At 42.6% G+C, this 24,483-nt stretch overlaps 1 protein-coding gene across 2 annotated transcripts in view; it reads right to left on the minus strand.

The window, feature by feature from the left end:
- Positions 1-2,115: 2,115 nt before the first annotated feature.
- Positions 2,116-24,483, minus strand: part of LOC129694195 (complement factor H-related protein 1-like) — a 34,328-nt gene continuing 11,960 nt past the window's right edge. The window contains exons 4-10 of one of the 2 annotated variants that reach the window (XM_055630909.1): positions 23,632-23,817; positions 19,574-19,759; positions 8,710-8,898; positions 8,158-8,265; positions 6,839-6,909; positions 6,119-6,208; positions 2,116-2,843 (exon numbers count right to left, since the gene is read on the minus strand). In XM_055630909.1, coding sequence (XP_055486884.1) covers positions 6,149-6,208; positions 6,839-6,909; positions 8,158-8,265; positions 8,710-8,898; positions 19,574-19,759; positions 23,632-23,817 — 800 coding nt within the window. In that variant the 3' untranslated portion in view covers positions 2,116-2,843; positions 6,119-6,148. The remainder of the gene's footprint in view (positions 2,844-6,118; positions 6,209-6,838; positions 6,910-8,157; positions 8,266-8,709; positions 8,899-19,573; positions 19,760-23,631; positions 23,818-24,483) is intronic. The other variant, XM_055630910.1, reaches the window with a different exon arrangement.

The following is a 24,483-nucleotide window of genomic DNA, read 5'->3' on the forward strand; positions in this document are numbered from 1 at the left end:
TATGGTGTGGTTTTTGGGCTTAGATACCTCCTGCCTGTGGCAGCAGTGAGAAGGAGCCATTGCCCAGATGGTGGGGATCCTTGATGATAGATGCCACCTGCTTGAGGCAGCTCTTCATACTTACAATGTAGGGGAAAGCTGTGCCTGTGATGGACTGGGCTAAGTCCCACCACCTCTCTTCCCTTGTGCAATTAGTCTAAAGAAAGATCCCAACCTGAAACATCACTTTCCCATATTCTCCAGAGATATTTCCTGACCTGCTGAGTTACTCCAGCATTTTGTGTAAATGTAATCTCTGCATCTTGAATTGGAATTGATATGTCAAGGCCATGATACAACCAGATTGGATAGATTCTACAGTACTTCTCTGGAAGACATACTGAATCTCCTAAAACCTCTGAGAAAGTTGGGGCCCTGGACCGCCTTGCGTGTGATAACATCGGGGTGCTGAGCCCACGACAGGTCATCAGAGATGTTAAGGCCAAGGTAGTTGCAGCTGCTAACTCTGTCTACCACTGAACCATTGGTGGAAATTGGTGTGTGGTCACCTGACTTCCCTTTTTGAAGTCAATTATTATTTCCTTGGTCTTGTTGGTGTTGAACAAGAGGTTGCTTTTACAGCACCGTGCAACAAGATGTTCTGTCTCTCTCCTGTATGCCAACTCATCACCACCCATGATTCAGCCTACAACAGTGGTGTCTTCGGCAATTTTATAGACAGCATTGGAGATGTGTTTAGCCACACTATCAGGGGTGTAAAGGGAGTAGAGCATGGGGGTAAGCATGGAGCCTTGCAGTGCATGTGTCAATGGTGAGTGAAGAGGAAATCCATTACCTATTCATGAAACAATTCAAACTTTGACTGTTTCACAAACTCTTGGTTGATCTTCCATCTATTGCTCTCCTAAACCTGAACTCAGACAAAACCATGCTGGTCCTCATGACTTGAATCAAATCCAATTCACCCATCGCCACGACGAGATTTGACCTATGATCAGATTTGGTTTGTTAACGCATCAGTTTTTAAATTCTCCTACTGTTTTCAAATCCCTCTGTGCATTCATCCGTTCGTGTCTGTGACCTTCCCATTTACAGCTCTCTGGGTTTTATGCCTCGCATTAATTCCGGTTGTGTGCTCAGCTTAGATTGTTATTGTATATTGTCTATATTCCCCACAATGCCCTTATGTCCTGAGACTGTGGAAATTCTGCATGTCTCCAATGATTCTTACTAACTTCTACAGATGCGCCATAGAAAGCACAGACAAAGTTGGGTTGTATCACAGATTGGTTTGGCAGCAAGAAATTGCAGAGAATTGGAGATTTAGCATAGTCCATCAGACAGACCAGACTCCCCACTACTGATTCCATCAGTACTTCATGCTGCCTTGGAAAAACAGCCAGCTTAATCAAAGACTTATCCCCTGTTCCTGTTGGGCAGAAGGTACAGAAGCTTGAAAGCACGCACCACCAGACTCAGGAACAGTTTCTTCCCCTCTGTTATCAGGGTTCTGAATGGACCTTCCATAAACTAGCATTCAATCCGATTCACCTCTACCACATTCTTGACATTGGATTTTGTCTCTCGAACTGATGCACTGCAAAAGAACTATGTTCTGCATTCTGTATCTTCCCCTTTGCTTTATCTATTGTATTTCAGTTTGACTTGATTGTATGTATGTATAGTATGTCTGATCTGATCGGATTGCACGCAAAACAAAGCTTTCCACTGTACCTTTGCACACGTGATAGTAATAAACCTAAACCTTCGGACACAAAGTTCCTCAATCTCATTAAATTAAACTCTCTCAAAATTTCTCCACCATGGTAACATTCTCTCCTCTCCTGTGATGTTCCTAAAATCTTCCAATTTTACATAGCCCTCAGCAACCTCTAGTAAATGTGGTTTAATTTTATTTGATTTTAATCATGCTCCTGTTCATATGAAGGTTCATGTATATAATAGTCACCACTTACGTGAATTTTAGTAAATGTTTATACCCATAACATCTCTTCAGAAACATTTCAAAGCCATACACTTCAAGATAGCAATTGCAAAATACATGGCTCCAAATTTGTTGAGATTATAGTGTGTGTTAAAACATGCATCGCTGAATTTTGCAATATTTGTTTATTTAGTTGTTGCAGTACAACCAAAGTATTCAGAAGTTTCATTACAATGAACTGAAATGTAGCAAAGCAGCAGCAGCATGAAATAAATTGCATCTATTAAATGTGAACAAGTTTGGAATTAGATCTACTCCTGTGAATGTCACCCATATATTCACACATTATAACTGAAGTTTCAATGGATATGAAATGAACCTGTACATCCATTGTTGATCAAAAATAAAGGCACAATGTACACTACCTGCTTCTGCATGGTTCTGCAACATCAACAGAGAAAGGTGGCCTTAAAAGCATCTTGATCAATTGAAGCGTTTCCTCATGCTTTGAATAATGATGTTTCCATTATTAACAATAAAGCAATCCATAAAATCAACTAAACATTCAGAAATGTAATGGATACAGGACACAATATGCAGATTCAGTTTTCAGAAATGCTCAAAATATTCCATCACAATTCATACCTTCCAATTAATTGCTGTAGGAGGAACTATAACTATCCCTCATTCAGTACCCAAATTGAGAATGATCGAGAAAAGAGAGAATGATTACAATTTGTGTGGTGTTGCAGTACTTTAATTTAAAATTCACATTTGACTTTTAATACATATCCAATGAGTGAATTATCTCAATCGGTGCTCACTGAATCACATGGGAATTTGAAGTGCAGGATTCTTTGATTTCGGAATTGTTGTGTGGCAGAGCCTCTGTTTGCAACTGTGACAAAACACAACGCCAAGTCATTAGCCTTGGATGTTTTTACATTTGTGACAGGATGCTTTTCGTGTGAATGGGAACAACAGCTGAAGTTAATGAAGATGAAAGAGGAGAAGGAGGACAGCATAGCGTACACAGTGTATTCACTCAGTCATCACCACTGGCATTTAGGTGCAATTGTGGGAAATACTTAGTTGAATTAAAGACAATACCAGATATTGTTTGATTGGAGATTATAGCCATTAAGTGTGTGCCAAGTACAGGACAATGTATCCTTCACTTGACCCACTCCTTCACTTCACTGAACATGGACCATTCCCACCCCTGTCCTGACCACAGCTAGGTTTGGGCAAGAGATCCCGGGTGGCTGCAATAGGAGGACAACAGACAGGAAAAGGCTTCTGGACTCGGTGACCATCATGGTATTTATGAGCAAGTGTGGGAAATGCCACACACAACAAAGAAATAAACACGTTGAACTGGAGTTTCAGCAGCTGTAATGTATTTGGAAGGGGAAAGGGCAATCCAGTTATTCTGCCAGTTGGATGTTTGTTTAAGTTTTTTTAATTTGTATTTTTACAGTAATGAACCGTGTAAACATAAAAGTAACACCTATGAACAAAAACATGACCTCAGTTCTTTCAAAGACATGGGCAGCAACTTTATCATGTAAACAAAGCAATCATAACTTTTTTAATCACCTGCACTGATTGAACAATAACTATTTCTGCATCAGTCGCAGTCAGCCTCCCCACACCTGCTTTAGTTGAGCATCATCCATCATTAATGAGAGGGGGAATTAATATCTCCCTTCACACTCATTGGAATTCCCAACAATGACTCTCTTCATCAATATCCTGGGGGTCAGACAGTGAGTGTGCTCGCCATTGACCAGAAACCCATGGACCAGGTGCATAAATGCTGTGGCCCACTTTGCAGGATGGAGGCGATGGCACAGCGGTAGAGTTGCTGCCTTACAGCTAATGCAGTGCCGGATACCCGGGTTTGATCCTGACTACGGGTGCTGTCTGTACGGAGTTTGTATGTTCCCCCTTGACACGCATGGGTTTTCTCCGAGATCTTCAGGTTCTTCTCATACTCCAAAGATGTACTGGTTTGTAGGTTAATTGGCTTGGTGTAAATGTAAATATTGTCCCTAGTAAATGTACTATGGTGTCAATGTGCGGGGATCGCTGGTCGGTGCGGACCTGGTGGGCCAAAGGGCCTTTTTAGTATCTCTAAACCAAAAACTAAGGCTGCAGTTACTAGTTCAAGCCTCCTTGAACAATTTGGGCTGCACAGTGGAGCTCCAAGTGTACCCAAAAACCTCAGTAGCTCCAGAACACTGACACTCCACCCATTTACTAAAACATCTACCTCCTCAGCAGCAGAATATGGTGGCTATAGCTGGTCTTGGCTGCAAAATAGTCACACAGCACAGAAACAGGCCCTTCAGCCTAAATTGCCCTTGTCAACAAAAAGCCCATCTATGCTAGTTCCACTTGCTTGCTATTGCCCCATATCTCTCCTGTCCATGTACCTGTTTAAATGTCTTTAAAATGTTGTTATAGCACCTGGCCGAACTACTTCTGACAGCTCATTCCATAAACCCACCACCCGTGTGTGAAAAGGTTTTCCCTAAAGTTCCAATTCAATCTTTTCCCTCTAGCGTTAAACCCACAACTTCTGATTCCCCAACTCTGGGTAAAAAACCCTATTCACCCTATCTATCCCTTCATGATCTTATACATGATCACCCATTAACCTCCTGCGCTCCAAGGAGCAAAGCAAAAAAGTGGAAACTTTAGGCCCAATAGCCTGACTTCAGTGGTTATTAAGATGAGGGAATTGAAGGCTTTGTGCCCAAGTGTGCAGATGATACGAAAATTGGGGCAGGTTGTGTAGAGAAAGCAGGGGCTCTGCAGATGGACGGACATGTTGGGAGAGTGGGCAAAGAAGTGGCAGATAGGATACAGCATATCAAAGTGTGGAGTCACATATTTTGATGGTAGGAATGAAGGCGTAGACTATTTTTTAAATGTGGCGAGAATTCAGAAAATGGAGGTGCAAAGGGACTTGGGAGTGCTGGTGCAGGATTCCCAAAAAGTTAATTTGCAAGTCCAATCGGTAGTAAGGAAGGCAAATGCAATGCTAGCATTTATTCCAAGAGGACCAGAATATAACAACAGGGGTATAATGCTGAGGCTTTATAAGGTGCTGGTCAGACTCCATTTGGAATATTGTGAGCAATTTTGGGCACCATATCTGAGGCTATACTGGCAATGGAAAGGGTCCATGAGAGGTTTACAAGAATGATCCCAGGAATTATTGGGTTAACAAATGATGAGTGTTTGACGGCACTAGGCCTGTACTCTCTGGAGTTTAGAAGGATGAGGGGGAAACCTCATTGAAACTTACCGAATAGTGAAAGGCCTGGATCGAGTGGATGTGGAGAGGAAGTTTCCACTAATGGGAGAGTCTAGGATCGGAGACCACAGCCTCAGAGTAAAAGGATGTACCTTTAGAAAGATGATAAGAAGGAGTTTCTTTAGTCAGAGTGTGGTGAATCTGTGCAATTCATTGCCACAGAAGGCTGTCAATTAATATTAAGTCAATGGATAGTATTAAGGTGGAGATTGATGGATTCTTGATTAGTTTAGATGTCAGGGGCTATGGAGGAGAAGGCAGGAGAATGGGGTTGAGAGGGAAATATACATCAGCCACGATTGAATGGTATAGTAGGTTTGATGGGCGAATGGTTTAATTCTGCTCCTCTAACATGAACTTTTATTCACTATTTCCCTCATGATTTTATACTATAAGATCATCCCTCAGCCTGCAGTGCTCTGAGGAATAAAGTCCTAACCTGCCCAATCTCTCCCTATATCTCAGGCCCTCAAGGCCTGGCAACATTCTCGTAAATGTTCTCTGCATTCTCTCCAGCTTAACAACATAGTTCCTGTAGCAGGGTGACCATAACTGAACACAATACTCCAAGTGCATCTTCACCAACATCTTGTACAACTGCAAAATGACATCCCATTCAATACAAATGAAGGTCAATATAACAAAAGCCTTCTTGACCACCCAAAGCAACAGTGCTCCACTTTCAGGGAACTAGATACCTGCACTCCTACATCCCTCTCCTATGTAACACTCTCCAGGGCCCTTCCAGTCACTGTGAATGTCCTGCCTTGGCCCACTTTGCATCCAGTTTAATCTTTATCAATAAAGAAAATATCAGAAAATATGCTGTAGCCAATATGCTCACTTACCATTCGAGCTTCTAAACTCTTAGCCTGGATTTAAGTTGTCTTTCCAAACCGAATGTTGAAATTTCCACTGAATGTAACGTTGAATGTGATCTATGAGAGACATATAAATATATAGAAAACAGACTCCTCCTAAACATATACGAGACAAGAGGGAGATATGGTTTGTAACTAAAATAAACTCACTGTCATTGAAACGACATATTAGAAAACATTGTAATTATTTTCGGTATTCTCAATGTATTATGTTCCAAAAGACTGCAATGTTAAATAGAGAGAAGGGCGGCATAGCAGCACAGCTGGCAGAGCTGCTGCCTCACAGCGCCCATGACCCATGTTCAATTCTGACTATGGTTGCTCTGTGTGTGAAGTTTGCTTGCTCTCCATGTGACCACAAGCGTTTCCGCCGGATCCTCCAGTTTCTTTCCACATCACAAAGATGTGCATGTTTGTAGATTAATTGGCTTCTGTAAAATTGAGTGTGTGGATAACATAGAACAAGTGTGAACAAGTAGTCAATGGTCAGCGTGGACTCGGAGGGCCCAAGTCTAAAGTTAGTTGCGCAGATCTGTATATTTACAGCCTTAATCATGGAGAATGTAAAATGCTCCACTTAAACTTACAAAACATTTTGTATACCTGCGGTCCCGTGCCAAATCTTACATTCATGATTGCATGGTTGGATACTTTGACAAAGATCTTTAAAGTATTTGTGTATCTTACCCTGTTACTTTTCAGTGAGAATGATGCATCGCTCTCTCCATGGTGAGCAACTAACGACAATGTGCTTTGATCTGTTTCAAAAAATGTTTACAGATTAAATCAGAGAAACCAAAAAAAATCAACAAAAACAAAACTTTATTTTCACCAAAAGTTTGCAATTAATACCTTGCAAGTACTAATATTCCCCTTATCCTGTACCTGCACTTTGTGGACGACTTGATTGTAATCATGCATAGTCTTTCCACTGGCTGGATAGCACGCAACAAAAAGATTTTTCATTGTACCTCGGTACATGCGACTAAACTAAACTGAGAGCTGGTTGCCAGGACGAAGGGAAGTTTATCATATGACCAGCCAATAACAAATAACACTTGTTGTGCCCATAGAAAACTTTGTGTTGAAGTAGCTACGATACATTTCACCGTTTTGAGTTGCATAATTTTATCTAATGTAACATTTGTTCCAGAACACAACCCTTGCATAAAGTAAAAAATAGGGTGGCACAGTGGAGCAGGTGGTAGAGCTGCTGCCTCTCAGTGCCAGACACCCAGTTTGATCCTGACCTCGGACCTTGTGTGGTTTGCTCATTCTCCCTGTGATCGCGTGTGTTTCTTCAGGATGCTCCAGATCTCCTCCAACATGCCAGACATGTGGATTTGTAGTTTAATTGTACTCTAAATTGCTCCTAAGGTGTAGGTAGTGGACGAGAGAGTGGGATTAGATAGAACTTGTGTGAATGGCTAATTGATGGTCAGAATGCATTCGGTGGGAAGAAGGTCCCGTTTCCATGCTGTATCTTTAATTTAATCAATACCTGTACAATTACAAAGCTCTCAGTAACCTGGGCAGAATTTCAAACCATGACAAGCAAATGCCTGAAGTTGATGGATCTTCCCTGTATATCCTAGGAAGATGACTTCTTGTGATTAATGTGATTGAAATATGTTCTCACTGGGATGTTATAACTGAAAGTCATTTTTTCTGGATTCCTACATACTTGGAAGCATGCACAGATCGTAGAGATTTCCTTGCTGAATTAGCTGAAGTCACTGAGACACACTGATTTATAACATTGAGGCAGAGCAAGTTTTACATCTGTTTTACCTATGGCTACAGACACATAGATTCACAACTGAAGGTTAAGATGGGAGATGCCCTCAGTTCTGAAGAGTGGGTGTCTTGCTTGTCCTGCCTTGCTGTCTGCCAGGTCACTCCAAACGAGGCATAGAAATTGAATTATAGCAGACATTCAGTTATCATGTGTTAATACCGTACATCTGAATCATTTGCAAGCTTTGTTTCCTGGTAAATAATTTTACCTGGTCTTGTCATTGATATGTTTCGAATATTATAATGAATACAGATTTCATCTCTTGCGCAGGTTGGGCAGTCAAAATAGTCAAAAGCAATGCACGATATGCTGTCATCTGCAGGAAACAGGTCAATTGAGATATTATAAAAAGATTTTAAAAGTATGATCTTTAAACATACTTCATTATCCAAGTCTATAATGGATTCAGAATCAATACACAAATGAAGAGCCTTTGGGAAAATAATTTAAAAAAATTATTACACATGTCAGACCACTATTGAAAATGAGCACTAGTTCCAATGTACGTTCTGCCAAATACAATCTACCACTGAAATGGAAATGCAACCATATGGAAGATTGGATAGTAGCTTCTTTGCCCATTCCTTCAAGTGTTACTCAAAGACAGCAAATTATTCCCTGAGACATTACCGCACACTTACTCCTGCTGTAATTGTCTTGTATTTTAGCAAATGTTACACAATAGATTAAACTGTTTTTCAAATCAAGATAGAGGTTAAATAAAACGAGAAAGCATTCAGATTTACTTAGTTTAACTTACCACTGATACATTTGGGAATTTCCATTTTTCCATTCTGGCAAACTTGTTTTCCAGGAGGTTCCACTTGAAAACCCCGAGGGCACTTAAATTCTATGGCATCACCATGTTTTATATATATTCTTTTCTTAATTTTCCACTTCAAGGATAACGAATTCTTGTCAAAATCTTCTTGTGTCAAAATACAAGGTGCTAAATCACAGGAAAATATTATTAATTTACTCTTCCGATGAACAATTTTTAAATAAATAGTATTTTTTCAAACCAAATCAATTCACATAGATAACACCCTGTTTAAAATATTTTATTTCCTTGAGTGAAATACTATTTCTTGCATTTACAACATTTTTCTCACAGATATCGTCATCATATCAAGTAATCACATTTCAATGAACATAAAGGAAAATATACCATTGGCTTCATGAGCCCACATTTGGACTGTCGAAGTGGAAGCTATTTCCTTCCTAAAAATTGGGATGTTTTGTCCAACTGGCATGTCCAAAGGCACCTGAAGGAGCTGGGCATCACCATGCTTTCAATGATCCATGCCAATCCGCACCTTTTCTGGGCAGGTGGCAGTATGGGATAGAGCAGCGAATGTATTTCCACAAAGAGCTGCAGAAGTAACCAACCATTCATACTCTCCTGAGCAATCATTCAACAGGGATTGTCCATGCACTTGTATAAAGGATATGCACCCCCCCCCCCCCCGTCCCCTCACTATCCTGGCAGGCTCCTATTTCTCCCATCAGTTCCCGCCCCTCCCACTCACACTACTTCTTGCTCCTCTTCACATACTCAGCTCTCATCCCTGTCCCACATTTCCCTTTCACCTCCCCCCTCTTTTCCTCGCACTCTTCCACCTACACCTCTCCTTCCAGCTTAGCATTTCACTAATCTTCTCTTTATCTGACACCCCTTTGTCTCATTTCACCTCTATCCATGGTCTCTTACTCCATCCATCTTCCAATCAACCCTCCCTTCACAGGTATCCACCTATCATTTGCCTGGCTTTGTCCTACTCCCACCTCTCTTGCTTTCTTGTGTAGGGGGGACTAATGAGAATTCAGACTGATGGTTTGAAAGAGGATCCTAACCCAGTCTGTACAATCCATCTCCAGACGCTACCTCGCCTGCTGAGTTCCTCCAGCAGTTTGCCTCATTGTTTTTGTCAACGTGCACATTCTGGAAGTTCCTTCAGATACAAATAAAGATTCATTTCAGGAGTGCCTGGGTGAGGCAGCAGCCAAACCATTTTTCCCAACGTGCAGGCTTCTTGAAATTACGCCCATTCAGATTGCCAACCAACAAGCAATGAACTGCTTAAACATTTCAGGATATGCTGCTAAATCTGGTGTAGTGATGGCCACAGCAATAAAACACAAAGCTATTGTACAGAAACCTGGGAGTTACAGTCTCTCAGTGCTTCTATTTTCCCTCTTGCTCTTTACCTGCTTTCTCTTCAATTATTTCCAGTTCTGATGAAAGGTCACTGGTTTGAAACATTGCTCCATTTTGTTCTCTGATGATACTGCCTACCTTGCTGGATGTTGCCAGCATTTACAATTTTACATATTGTTACTGAAAGGAAATGCCTGTGGCAGACATTTCACAACTAACCCTCGGTTTTTAACTTTGTACAACTTGGACTTGATAAATAAAGGATTTTGTGATGCACAGCACTGCATCATCATATCTCTGTGCATCTTTGGAGAAGGTTTCAATGCCAGGTCATTTGCATCACTTAATCACTGTCTTGTCCTCACAATTCCAGCTGTGACGGTTGCCCAGTAAATCATTGTTGGTAGTAATCACCACAAACTCCTGATTTCCACTGAAGCCAAACTCCAGTAGGATATATGATTCCACAGCTGTGTGTAATACAAGGGGTCAGCACAGATTCACAAGATCAAACCCCGTCATCAATGAGTGCCACAAACTATGAGCAGTGGCAGAAATGTACGTCACCTCACGGCTCCGTATCTCCTACCTCTTTTCCCACAGACGAGCAAGATGAACAAGGTGTTCAATGAGAAATGTCAAAGGACAAGAGGGAGGAAGCCCAGGTTGGGAATGAGTTTCCAACTGTTCAATCTGTACCACAGGGGTACAATCTGTACCACAGGAGGACATGTGTTTTAGCCTGACAAGAAATATCTGTGCACAGGATCTCAAGACAGAGCGACAAATATATTACATTTGAACTGGATGACAACAGCTATCATTCCACAAGTGCACTGCATGGTTCACATCAAAACAATAAAGGCAGATGTCAGTGGGTGGCATTGAGGAGACACTGAGACTTGACAATTGGGAAAATACTGTAGATGCTGGAAGACAACTTGTAATCAAGATGACACAATGTGCCCAGGATTGAGAGGCCATTGTGAATGGTTTACAGAAAGCAAGATCCTGTTGATGTTCCATGATTTACAACCAAGAGAACAACTGTTCATCGAGTAGTGGTTTGTGCACAAGCTGTGGTCAGGTGGTTTTTGGGGAGATGAAACAACGTAATTTCAAGAGTTGTGCAACTTGTTATGACGTTCATGGAGAGATTTTGGTTTCTGATTGTGTATTGTGCAAGAGCACGAGGTCACTTGTCTGCAGATTCATGACAACAACGATAGTCAATTTTTGATCATCTGACATTGAATTGTTGAGATATCCTGTGGGTCCCACATCTGGTTAAATCATAAGATACAAAGGTGACGCGGGTTCCAGAGGGTCAGAGGAGTGTGTAGCCACACCAGGATCCAGAATGTGGCTGGGTTGGGGGCTGGACTGTGTGCTGTGGTCAAAGCTGGGGCGGGGGACCTTGGACACCAGGGATTGGCAACATGGCAATTTACGAGTCGTCCTTAAATACAGGAGAGGTGCCGGAAGGCTGGAGGGTGACAAATGTTGAACCTCTTTTCAAGAAGGGCTGCAGGGAAAATGCTGGAAACTATAGGCCGGTGAGCTTAACATCTGAAGTTGGTAAGTTGCTGGAGAGTATTCTGAGGGATAGGATATAGAGGTATTTGGATTGGCAAGGGCTGATTAGTGATAGTCAGCATGGTTTTGTACGTGGGAGGTCATGTTTCACAAATCTGATTGATTTTTTTGAAGACGTGACCAGAAAAGCTGATGAGGGCAGAGCTGTAGATGTTGTGTACATGGACTTCAATAAGGCATTCAAAAAGGTTCTGCATGCTAGGCTGCTCTGGAAGGTGTGATCGCATAGGATCGAAGGTGAGATAGCTGAATGGATAGCAAATTGGCTCCATGGAAGGAAGCAGAGAGTAATGGCGGAAGGTTGCTTCTCGGACTGGATGCTGTTGTGATATTGCAAGGACTACTTCGTTATATCACAAGGACTACTTTGTTTGCCCGCGTAGCAACATGTATATGTGGGAATGACATAATATGGGCAGGGCACTTTGTTTCCCGTCGGTCGTGAAATAAACATAGCCTTGATTTATGCTCAGCTTCAACCCCCTAAATACGTGTACTTGTGGTCATTCCAGAGTCATAACAATGGTATAACAGATACCGGACGAAATGCCTGTGACTCGTGTTGTGCCTCAGGGTTCGGTGCTGGGCCCATTACTGTTAGTCACCTACATCAATGATTTTGATGAGAACATACAGGGCAAGATTAGCAAGCTTGCTGATGATACAAAAGTTAGTGGTTTTGCAGATTGTGAAGATGGTTGTGAACAATTGTAATACAATCTGGATCGATTGACCAGGTGGGCGGAGGAATGGTTAATGGAATCTAATACAGACCGTTGTGAGGTGTTGCATTTTGGGACGCCAAACAAGGGCAGGACCAACATAATAAATGGTAGGCCTCTGGGTAGTGTTACAGAGCAGAGGGATCTAGGAGTACAGGTGCATGGTACCTTGAAGGTCGAGGCGTAGGTAGTGGTCAATAAGGATTTTGGCTTTTTGGCCTTCATCAGTCAGAGTATTGTGTATGGAAGTTGGGAGATCATGTTGCAGTTGTATAAGACGTTGGTGAGATAGCAATAAGAATATTGTGTTCAGTTCTGGGCACCATGTTATAGGAAAGATATTGTCAAGCTGGAAAGGGTTCAGAAAAGATTTGCAAGGATGTTGCCAGGACTAGAGGGTGTGAGTTATAGGGAGAGATTGAGTAGGCTGGGTCTCTATTCCATGAAGCGCAGGAGGATGAGGGGAGATCTTATAGAAGTATGCAAAATCATGAGAGGAATAGATCGGTTAGATGCAGTCTTTTGCCCAGAGTAGGGGAATCGATGACCAGAGGACATAGGTTCAACGTGAAGATTTATAGGAATCCGAGGGGTAACTTTTTCAGACAAAGGGTGGTGGGTGTATGGAACAATTCCATTGTTTAACAGTTAGACAGGTACATGGATAGGCCTTTTCCCCATATCCCCAAACTCTGCTATCTTTAAGATCTCTATCCAGCTCTCTCTTGAAAGCATCCAGAGAACCGGCCTCCACTGCCCTCTGAGGCAGAGAATTCCACAGACTCACAACTCTCTGTGAGAAAAAGTGTTTCCTCGTCTCCGTTCTAAATAGCTTACCCCTTATTCTTAAACTCTCTCCCCTGGTTCTGGACTCCCCCAACATCGGGAACACGCTTTCTGCCTCTAGCATGTCCAAACCCATAAAAAGCCTTATATGTTTCAATGAGAACCCCACTCTCATCCTTTTTAAACACCTGAGACATACCCAGCTGTTCCATTCTCTAAGCTCTGCAGAATTCCTTCCTCAAATTAGGGGACTGCACACAATCTCTGTGGTCTCACTAGACAAGAGGACCTGCTTTCCAAGTCCAACCTGCCATTCGCTTTCTAAGTACCTATGCTTACTTGAGACCATCACAGTTCACTTTTTTCCAAACTCATTTAGTATAGTAATCTGCCTTCCTGTTTTTGCGACCAAAGTGGATAACCTCACATTTCTCCACATTAAACTTCATCTGCCATGCATCTGCCCACTCCCACAACCTGTCCAAGTCACCCTGCATTCTCATAGCATCCTCCTCACAGTTCACACTGCCACCCAGCTATGTGTCATCTGCAAATTTGCTCATGTTACTTTGAACCCCTTCATCCAAATCATTGTATATTGTAAATAGCTGCAATCCTAGCACCGTGCCTTGTGGTACCCCACTAGTCACTGCCTGTCATTCTGAAAGGGACCCGTTAATCTTCATTCTCTGTTTCCTGTCTGCTAACCAATTTACTATCCATGACAGCACTCTACCCCCAATACCGTGTGCCCTAATTTTGCCCAATCTCCTATGTGGGACCTTATCAAATGCTTTCAGAAATTCCAGGTACATTACATCCACTGGCTCTCCCTTGTCCATTTTCCTGGTTACATCTTCAAAAAATTCCAGAAGATTAATCAAGCATGATTTCCCCTTCGTAAATCCATGCTGACATGGACCGATCTTGTTACTGCTATCCAAATGTGCGGCTATTTAATCTTTTATAATTGACTCCAGTATCTTCCCCACCACCGATGTCAGGCTAACTGGTCTATAAATCCAAAAGAATAAATCAGGGAAGGTAGTACATCCATGGATAACAAGGGAAATCAGCGATAGTATCAAAGCGAAAGATGATGCGTACAAATTAGCCAGAAAAAGCAGCATACCGGAGGACTGGGAGAAATTCAAAGACCAGCAGAGGAGGACAAAGGGCTTAATTAGGAAAGGGAAAATAGATTATGAATAGGGGAACTGGCAGGGAACATAAAAACTGGCAAAAGTTTTTATGTTATATGTGAAAAGAAAGAGATTAGTTTTTAAAACAAATGTAGGTCCCTTGCAGTCAGAAACAGGTGAGTTGATCATGGGGAACAAGGATATGGCGGACCAATTGAATAACTACTTTGGTTCCGTCTTCACTAAGGAAGACATAAATAATTTGCCGGAAATAGCAGGGGGAGGCGGGTCAAAGGATTGGAGGAATTGAGTGAAATCCAGGTTAGGGGAAGTGGTGTTGGGTAAATTGATGGATTAAAGGATAAATCCCCAGGGCTAGGCTGCATCCCAGAGTACTTAAGGAAGTAGCAAAGAGTAGGAGCATTAGTAATAATCTTTCAAAACTCTTTAGATTCTGGAGTAGTTCCTGAAGATTGGCGGGTAGCAAACGTAACCCCACTTTTTAAGAAGGGAGGGAGAGAGACTGGGGGAATTACAGACCAGTTAGTCTAACATCGGTAGTGGGGAAACTGCTAGAGTCAGTTATTAAAGATGGGATAGCAGCACATTTGGCATTGGACAAAGTCAGCATAGATTTACGAAAGGTAAATCATGTCTGACGAATCTTATAGAATTTTTCGGATGTAACTAGTAGCGAGGAGAACCAGTGGATGTGGTGTATCTGGACTTCCAGAAGGCTTTCGACAAGGTCCCACATAAGAGATTAGTATACAAACTTAAAGCACAAGGCATTGGGGGTTCAGTATTGATGTGGATAGAGAACTGGCTGGCAAACAGGAAGCAAAGAGTAGGAGTAAACGGGTCCTTTTCACAATGGCAGGCAGTGACTAGTGGGGTACCCCAAGGCTCAGTACTGGGACCCCAGCTATTTACAATATATATTAATGATCTGGATGAGGGAATTGAAGGCAATATCTCCAAGTTTGCGGATGACACTAAGCTGGGGGGCAGTGTTAGCTGTGAGGAGGATGCTAGGAGACTGCAGGGTGACTTGGATAGGCTGGGTGAATGGGCAAATGTTTGGCAGATGCAGTATAATGTGGATAAATGTGAGGTTATCCATTTTGGTGGCAAAAACAGGAAAGCAGACTATTATCTAAATGGTGGCCGATTGGGAAAGGGGGAGATGCAGTGAGACCTGGGTGTCATGGTACACCAGTCATTGAAGGTAGGCATGCAGGTGCAGCAGGCAGTAAAGAAAGCGAATGGTATGTTAGCTTTCATTGCAAAAGGATTTGAGTATAGGAGCAGAGAGGTTCTACTGCAGTTGTACAGGGTCTTGGTGAGACCACACCTGGAGTATTGCGTACAGTTTTGGTCTCCAAATCTGAGGAAGGACATTATTGCCATAGAGGGAGTGCAGAGACGGTTCACCAGACTGATTCCTCGGATGTCAGGACTGTCTTATGAAGAAAGACTGGATAGACTTGGTTTATACTCTCTAGAATTTAGAAGATTGAGAGGGGATCTTATAGAAACTTACAAAATTCTTAAGGGGTTGGACAGGCTAGATGCAGGAAGATTGTTCCCGATGTTAGGGAAGTCCAGGACAAGGGGTCACAGCTTAAGGATAAGGGGAAATCCTTTAAAACTGAGATGAGAAGAACTTTTTTCACACAGAGAATGGAGAATCTCTGGAACTCTCTGCCACAGAGGGTAGTTGAGGCCAGTTCATTGGCTATATTTAAGAGGGAGTTAGATGTGGCCCTTGTGGCTAAGGGGATCAGGGGGTATGGAGAGAAGGCAGGTACGGGATACTGAGTTGGATGATCAGCCATGATCATATTGAATGGAGGTGCAGGCTCGAAGGGCCGAATGGCCTACTCCTGCACCTAATTTCTATGTTTCTATGTTCTATGTTTCCATGTTTTCCCTCTCCAGCCTTTCTTAAAAAGTGGGATAACATTAGCTACCCTCCAATCCACAAGAACTGATCCTGATTATATAGAACATTGGAAAATTATCACCAATGCATCCACGATTTCCAGAGCCACTTCCTTAAGTACCCTGGGATGTAGACCACCAGGCCCTGGGGATTTATCAGCCTTCAGTCCCATCAGTCAACACCATTTCCTGCCTAATGTGGATTTCCTTCAGTTCCTCCTTCACCCCAGATCATCTGACTACTACTATATCAGGAAGATGGTTTGTAACCTCCTTCGTGAAGGCGGATCCTAAGTACCTGTTCAACTCTGCCATTTCCTTGTTCCCCATAATATATTCACCTTTTTCAGTCTTCAAGGGTCCAACTTTGGTCTTAACTAATTTTATCTCTTCACATACCAAAATAAGCTTTTACTAACCTCCTTTATTTTCTTGGCTAGCTTACCTTCGTACCTCTTCTTTTCCCCCTGAATTGTATTTTTAGATATCTTCTGTTGCTCTTTAAACATGGATCTGTGGATGATGCAGTCAACCTGGGCCTGCACTTCATCCTACAGCACCTAGACCGCCAGGGGACCTATGCAAGGATCCTGTTTGTTGATTTTAGCTCTGCATTCAACACCATTGTGCCAGAGCTACTACACTCCAAACTGTGCCTGAACCCCTCTGTCAGTGGATCTCCAACTTCCTGACAGACAGGAAGCAGCATGTGAGGCTGGGAAACCACATCTCGGACCCGCAAACGATCAGTATAGGAGCACCGCAAGGCTGCGTACTCTCTCCTCTCCGCTCTCTACACCAACAACCGCACCTCCACAGACACCTCTGTCAAGCTTCTCAAGTTTGCGGACGACACAACCCTGATTGAACTGATCCAGGATGGGGAGGAATCTGCCTACAGACAAGAAGTATCACAGCTGGCGTCCTGGTGCCGTCGCAACAACCTAGAGTTCAATGCTCTTAAAAGAGTGGAATTGATTGTGGACTTTAGGAGAGCTCCCCCTCCTCTCACCCCACTCACCATGAACAACACCACAGTCACATCTGTGGAGTCTTTTAAATTCCTGGGAACAATCATCTCCAAGGACCTTAAGTGGGGGGCTGCCATCAACTCCACAGTCAAAAAGGCACAACAGAGGATGTACTTCCTGCGGCAGCTGAGGAAGCACAATCTGCCACAGGCAATGATGGTCCAATTCTACATGGCCATCGTAGAGTCTGTTCTCACCTTCTCCATCATGGTCTGGTTTGGCTCAGCCACCAAGCATGACACCTGGAGGCTGCAGTGAATCGTCCGATCAGCAGAGAAGATTATTGGCTGCAACCTTCCCTCCATTGATGAACTGTACACTGCAAGGGCTAGGAAGCGAGCAGGCAAGATCATCTCTGACCCTTCTCATCCTGGCCACAAACTCTTTGAATCACTTCCCTCTGGAAGGTGACTCCGGATTGTCAAAGCTGCCACAGCCAGACATAAAAACAGTTTTTATCCACGAGTAGTTGCTCTACTCAACAGCCAAAAATCTGTAGCCTCCCTTTGATCTGGTATTTTGTTGGTTCACATGCTTGATCAATGGCGTTTTATCATTAATGTCTTATTATTATTAATGTTTAGTGTTTTCTGAGTCATTCGCAACTGTCACTGTATGGCATGTTGTGACTTGTGGGCGGAGCACCAAGGCAAATTCCTTGTATGTGAATACTTGGCCAATAAACTTACTTACTTACCCAATCCTCTTACTTCCCGCTCATCTTTGCTACATTGTACTTCTCTTTTATTTTTATTCTGTCCCTGACGTCCCTTGTCAGCCACGGTCGCCCCTTACTCCCCTTGGAATCTTTCTTCCTCCTAGGAATGAACTGAACCTGCACCTTCTGTATTATTCCTAGAAATACCTGCCATTGTTGTTTCATTGTCATCCCTGCTCGTGTATCTTTTCAGTCAACTTTGGCCAGCTTCTCCCTCATGGCCCCATAGTCCCCTTTATTCAACTGTATCACTGACACCTCCGATCTACCCTTCTCCCTCTCCAATTGTAGATTAAACCTCACCATGTTATGGTCTACTACTTCCTAATGGCTCATTAAACTCGAGGTCCTTTGTCAAATCCGGTTCATTAAATCCAAAATTGCCTTCTCCCGGGTAAGCTCCAATACAAGCTGCTCTAAGAATTCATCATGAAGGCACTCTACAAAGTCCCTTTCTTGTAGTCCAGTACCAACCTGATTTTCCCAATCTACCTGCATGTTGAAATCTCCCATAACAACCACAGCATTACTTTTGCTACATACCAATTTTAACTCCTGATTCACCTTGCACCGTATGTCCAGGCTACTGTTTGGGGGCCTGTAGATAAGTCCCATTAGGGTCTTTTTACCCTTACAATTCCTTAGTTCTATCCATACTGACTCCACATCGCCTGTTTCAACATCACCCCTTGCAAGGGACTTAATTTAATTTCTCACCTAAAGAGCAACCCCACCCCTCTGCCAGAATGTCTGTCTTTTCAATAGGAGGTATACAGTTGAATATTCAGTTCCCAGCCCAGGCCCTCTTGCAGCCATGTCTTTGTAATTCCCACAACATCATACTTGCCAATTCTAACTGGGCCTCAAGCTTGTCCACTTTATTTCTTATACTTTTATGCATCCCTGACAACACTTTGTTATCCATATTCATGTCCCCCCTCGCACAGCTAGCAATTGGCCCTGATCCTGCACCTTCTCTTTATTATTCTCAATACTTTTTGTTCCCATTAATTCGAGAATCTTTTGTCATTTTTCCTGTAGTCATTTGAAACTAGAGAAATCAAAGTTCATAACGCTGGGATATTAGCTGCCCAAGCAAAATAGGTGCTGCTCCTCCAATTTGCATGTGGCCTCACTCTGACAGAAATTACGAATCATTGTTCAAAGGTTATTTGACAGTTTTAGCAGAGTTTTGCCCAATAATTTCATAACATGTCACATTCCAAAGCTGATGGATAAGTTCAACTGTAGCTTAATGTGGAATCTAAGGCCTCCACTGGATTCAAATACTATCTGCAGACAGATAATGACCAGTCAATTGTAAAGACCTCCTGGGGGATTTGCTTTTAAAGTTAAAGGATGTGTACATTAAAAGACCTTTCAAACTCAATTGAAACTCAATATAGGAAAGTTACTTGGTAAGATTAACCACACTAATGGGGCAATCTCCACAGTTTTATTATGTACTACTGGCTCACTCGTTGTACTAATTATTGAGGATTAGAACTGACATTAAATATTACTTACCAAGGCAACGTGGAGATTTTGACCAATTCCCACCAGAACAGGTAACATGTTTATTTCCATCCAAGATGTAGTAATCCTGACACTGATATGTTACAGTCTGACCAGGACGAAATGGTGGCGAAGTAAACTCCAGTATGTCTCCATCCTTTAATGGAGGTGGCATTACATCACACCCTTGTTCTGGATCTATTGAATGAGTTACAAGTATAACTTTATTCTATAATCCGTCAGGGCGATTGAAGATCCCGTAGCCGGCGATCAAAGCTCCCTCGTCGGGGCGATTGAAACCCCCGTGTCGGTGCGGTTGAAGCTCCTGTGGCTTGGGGATCCCAAAGTCGGTGTCTAACCAGAGACCGCCAGCTCTGCGATGGTAAGTCTGCAAGCACCCACGGTTGGAGCTCCTGAAATCGATCCCTGGCGAAGGGATCGCAGGCTCCACAATGTTAAAGTCCCATAGGCTCTCCACGGTGGAGATCTCAAAAATCGGTCTCTAGCAAGACTGCCAATTCCATGATGTTAGGCCACAATGCAGACTGTTGGCGAAGCAGCCATTGCTGGCGCTATCCTGTGGATACCAATAAAGATCCATTTCAGGAGTGCCTGGGTGAGGCAGCAGCCAAATCATTTTTCCCAACTTGTGCAGGCTTCCTGAAATTACGACCATTCAGATTGCCAACCAACAAGCAATGAACTCCATAAACATTTCAGGATATGCCACCAAATCTGGTGTAGTAATGGCCACAGAGAAAAAACACAAAGCTATTGCACAGAAACCTGGGAGTTACAGTCTCTCATTGCTTCTATTTTCCTTCTTGCTCTTAACCTGCTTTCTCTTCATTTATTTCCAGTTCTGATGAAAGGTCACTGGTTTGAAACATTGCTCCATTTTGTTCTCTGAAGATACTGCCTACCTTGCTGGAAGTTGCAAGCATTTACAATTTTACAGATTGCAATGGTTGCCTGTTACTGAAAGGGAATGCCAGTGGCAGACATTTCACAACTAACCCTCGGTTTTTAACTGTACAACGTGGACTTGATAAATAAAGGATTTTGTGATGCACAGCTCTGCATCATTATATCTCCGTGCATCTTTGGAGAAGGTTTCAATGCCAGGTCATTTGCATCACTTAATCACTGTCTTGTCCTCACAATTCCATCTGTGATGGTTGCCCAGTAAATCAATGTTGGTAGTAATCACCACAAACTCCTGATTTCCACTGAAGACAAACTCCAGTAGGATATATGATTCCACAGCTGTGTGTAATACAAGGGGTCAGCCCAGATTCATAAGATCAAAACCCGTCATCAATGAGTGCCACAAACTATCAGCAGTGGCAGAAATGTACGGCACCTCACGGCTCCGTAACTCCTACCTCTTTTCCCACAGACGAGCAAGATGAACAAGGTGTTCAATGAGAAATGCTAAAGGACAAGAGTCAAGTCAAGTCAAGTTTATTCGTCACATACACATACGAGATGTGCAGTGAAATGAAAAGTGGCAATGCTCGCGGACTTTGTGCAAAAAGACAACCAAACAACCACAAACTACAAACAGAATGGAACAGAATCACATATTCTTTTCCATGTTAAATATTGTGGGTGGAAGGAAAAAGGGAGAAAACAGCAATTTTAAAAAAAAGCAGTAAAGTGGTACAGTAAAAGTTAGTCCCTGGTGAGATTGGAGTTTACAGTCCGAATGGCCTCTGCGAAGAAACTCCTTCTCAACATCTCCGTTCTCACAGCATGGCAATGGAGGCGTTTGCCTGACCGTAGCAGCTGGAACAGTCTGTTGCAGGGGTGGAAGGGGTCTCCCATGATTTTATTGGCTTTGGAGTTGCACCTAGGTTGGGAATGAGTTTCCAACTGTCCAATCTGTACCACAGGAGGACGAGTGTTTTAGCCTGACAAGAAATATCTAAGCACAGGATCTCAAGACAGAGCGATAGATATATTACATTTGAACCGGATGACAACAGCTATCATTCCACAAGTGCACTGTATGGTTCACATCAAAACAATAAAGGCAGATGTCAGTGGGTGGCGTTGAGGAGACACTGAGACTTGACACTTGGGAAAATACTGTAGATGTTGGAAGGGAACTTGTAATCAAGATGTCACAATGTGCCCAGGATTGAGAGGCCATTGTGAATGATTTACAGAAAGCAAAATCCTGTTGATGTTCCATGATTTCCAACCAAGAGAACAACTGTTCATCGAGCAGTGGTTTATGCACTATCTGTGGTCAGGTGGTTTTTGGAGAGGCAACGACGTAATTTCAAGAGTTGTGCAATTTGCTGTGATGCTCATGGAGAGATTTTGGTTTCTGATTGTGTATTGTGCAAGAGTACAAGGTCACTTGTCTGCGGATTCCTAACAACTATAGTCAATTTTTGATCATCTGTCATTGATTGGTTTAGATGTCCTGTGGGTCCCACATCTGGTTCAATCATGAGATACGAAGGTGAAGCGAGTTCCAGAGGGTCAGAGGAGGGTGTAGCCACACCAGGGTACAGAATGTGGCTGGGTTGGGGGCTGGACTGTGGGCTGTGGTCAAAGCTGGGGCCAGCAGCCCACAGGTATCAATACCTGGCAACGTTTGTGGCTGCATAAATCCGCGCTCTCTTTACACTCACCAGTTCTCACTGGACAATTTATTCAACACCATGTGTTTGGGTCTGAATAGGACCAATGTCCAATAGTCCAGAAAATTCACCAGTCCAGCACCAAAGTGCCATGGGTGCCGGATTATTTGAGTTTCACTGCAGAGAGAAATTCCATTTGATAGACACAAAATGCAGGAGTAACTTAGAGGGTCACGCAGCATCTGTGGACAAATGGAATAGGTGATGTTTTGGGTTGGAACCCTTCTTCAGACTGAAAGATAGAGAAGGCTAGAACAAAACTGGGCGGCAACAGAAGACCTCAGGAAGAGTGGAGTCCATAATGGCCCATTGTTGGATGGAGAAGATATGCTAACACCAGGGACACAGGGATGGATGCAAACAGTGAAACTAGAAGGACAACAAGGGTGGGGGAGAAATAGTCATTCAGAGGGAGAAATGCAGGAGTCATTTGAAACTAGAGAAATCAAAGTTCATACCGCTGGGATATTAGCTGCCCAAGCACAATAGGAGGTGCTCGTCCTCCAATTTGCATGTGGCCTCACACTGACAGAAATTGTGTTTCATTGTTCAAAGGTTATTTGACAGTTTTAGCAGTTTTGCCCTATTATTTCATAACATGTCACATTCCAAAGCTGATGGATGTCCAACTGTAGTTTAATGTGGAATCTAAGGCCTCCACTGGATTCAAATACTATCTGCAGTCAAATAATGACCAGTCAATTGTAAAGACCTCCTGGAGGACTTGCTTTTAAAGTTAAAGGATGTGTACATTAAAACACCTTTCAAATTAAATAGTAATAATAATAAAACACTTTATTTCAGACTCAGATCCAGACAGGGGAGAACATTACATAAAAATACATTGCATATAAAAACACTATAAAATACATATAAAATCTTAGTATTTCTCTAATAAAAGCATCATAAATTATATGTATTAAAAAAACCACAATACATGATTTAAAATCCAGAATTTAAAAAAAAGATCTGTGTCCTTCAACGAGACCACCATACCAGTGTCTCCAGAACTGGGATTCGTAGCGTGTAGTGCTAAACCTTATGTTTGAAAAAGCTACGATAATTACATTTTTAGAGTTATTTATCCTGCAAATGAATGTATACAAATTGTAGGAAACTCATTATAGGAAAGCACCATGGTAAAAATTAACCACACTAATGGGGCAATCTCCACCGTTTTATTGAGAGATAAGACTTTGCCTTCCTTTACAGTGAGGAGGAGATTCACTGTGATGGATGTTCGTGTAAATTGTGTTGTGTCTTGGTTCTTCTTCTTTGTATGACTGCAGAAACCAAATTTCGTTTGAACCTCTGGGTTCAAATGACAACAAATACATTGTATTGTATTGTATTGTATTGTATTGTACTAGTTGTAATAATTATTGAGGTTTAGAACTGACATTAAAGATTACTTACCAAGACAACGTGGAGATTTGGACCATTTCCCACCAGAACAGGTAACACGTTCATTTCCCTCCATGATGTAGTAATCCTGACACTGATATGTTACAATCTGACCAGGACGAAATGGTGGAGAATCAAATCCCAGTATGTCTCCATCCTTTAATGGAGGTGGCATTTCTATACACCCTTGTTTTGGATCTATTGAATGAGTAAGTATAACTTTATTCTATAATTTACACTACAACTAAATAAAGTAGTAAAACTTTATTAAATTCAAAAATCAGATCTCATCATATGAGCTTGGCAGTAACTTCTCAAGTAATCAGCAGGCAACAAGTTTCAAGGCTTCTTACATGTATGTGCTAAATAGTTGATATATCATGGCCAGAAGACTGCGGCTGTTATCAATTAATTACATTTATTCTTATCCATTGCAAAGTACCCAAGACCGGAAGTGGCGGCGCTGGTGAATGGCTGCGGCTCGCCTGCAGTCCGTTTGTTTTTACTTTTTTGTGTTTTTTTTTTTTTTTTTTTTTTTTTTTTTGTTTTTGGTTTTTGGGTTGTGGTTGTGTTTATGTGGGGGGTGTTTTTGGGGGGGGGGGGGGGGTTTGAAACGGGGCTTGCTGTCTCTCTCTTCGGGGGAATGCGACTTTCTTGTCGTATCCCCTTTCTCTGCCTCCGTCTGCGCTGAGGCCTAATGGCGGAACTGGCGACCTCGAGACTCTGGAGGCAGAGCCGGTCAGGACTTGCCCTGGGCTCGCTCCCGTCAGGGCGGCCTGGCTCGGGGCTGGAACGGCGCTCCCGTGAAGGGCTGTTACGCTCCCGTGAGGGCGGCCTGGCGCGGGGCTGAGACTCTCCCGTGAG

Source organism: Leucoraja erinacea, unplaced genomic scaffold (assembly GCF_028641065.1).
Source record: "Leucoraja erinacea ecotype New England unplaced genomic scaffold, Leri_hhj_1 Leri_576S, whole genome shotgun sequence".
Taxonomy (NCBI): Eukaryota; Metazoa; Chordata; class Chondrichthyes; order Rajiformes; family Rajidae; genus Leucoraja; species Leucoraja erinaceus.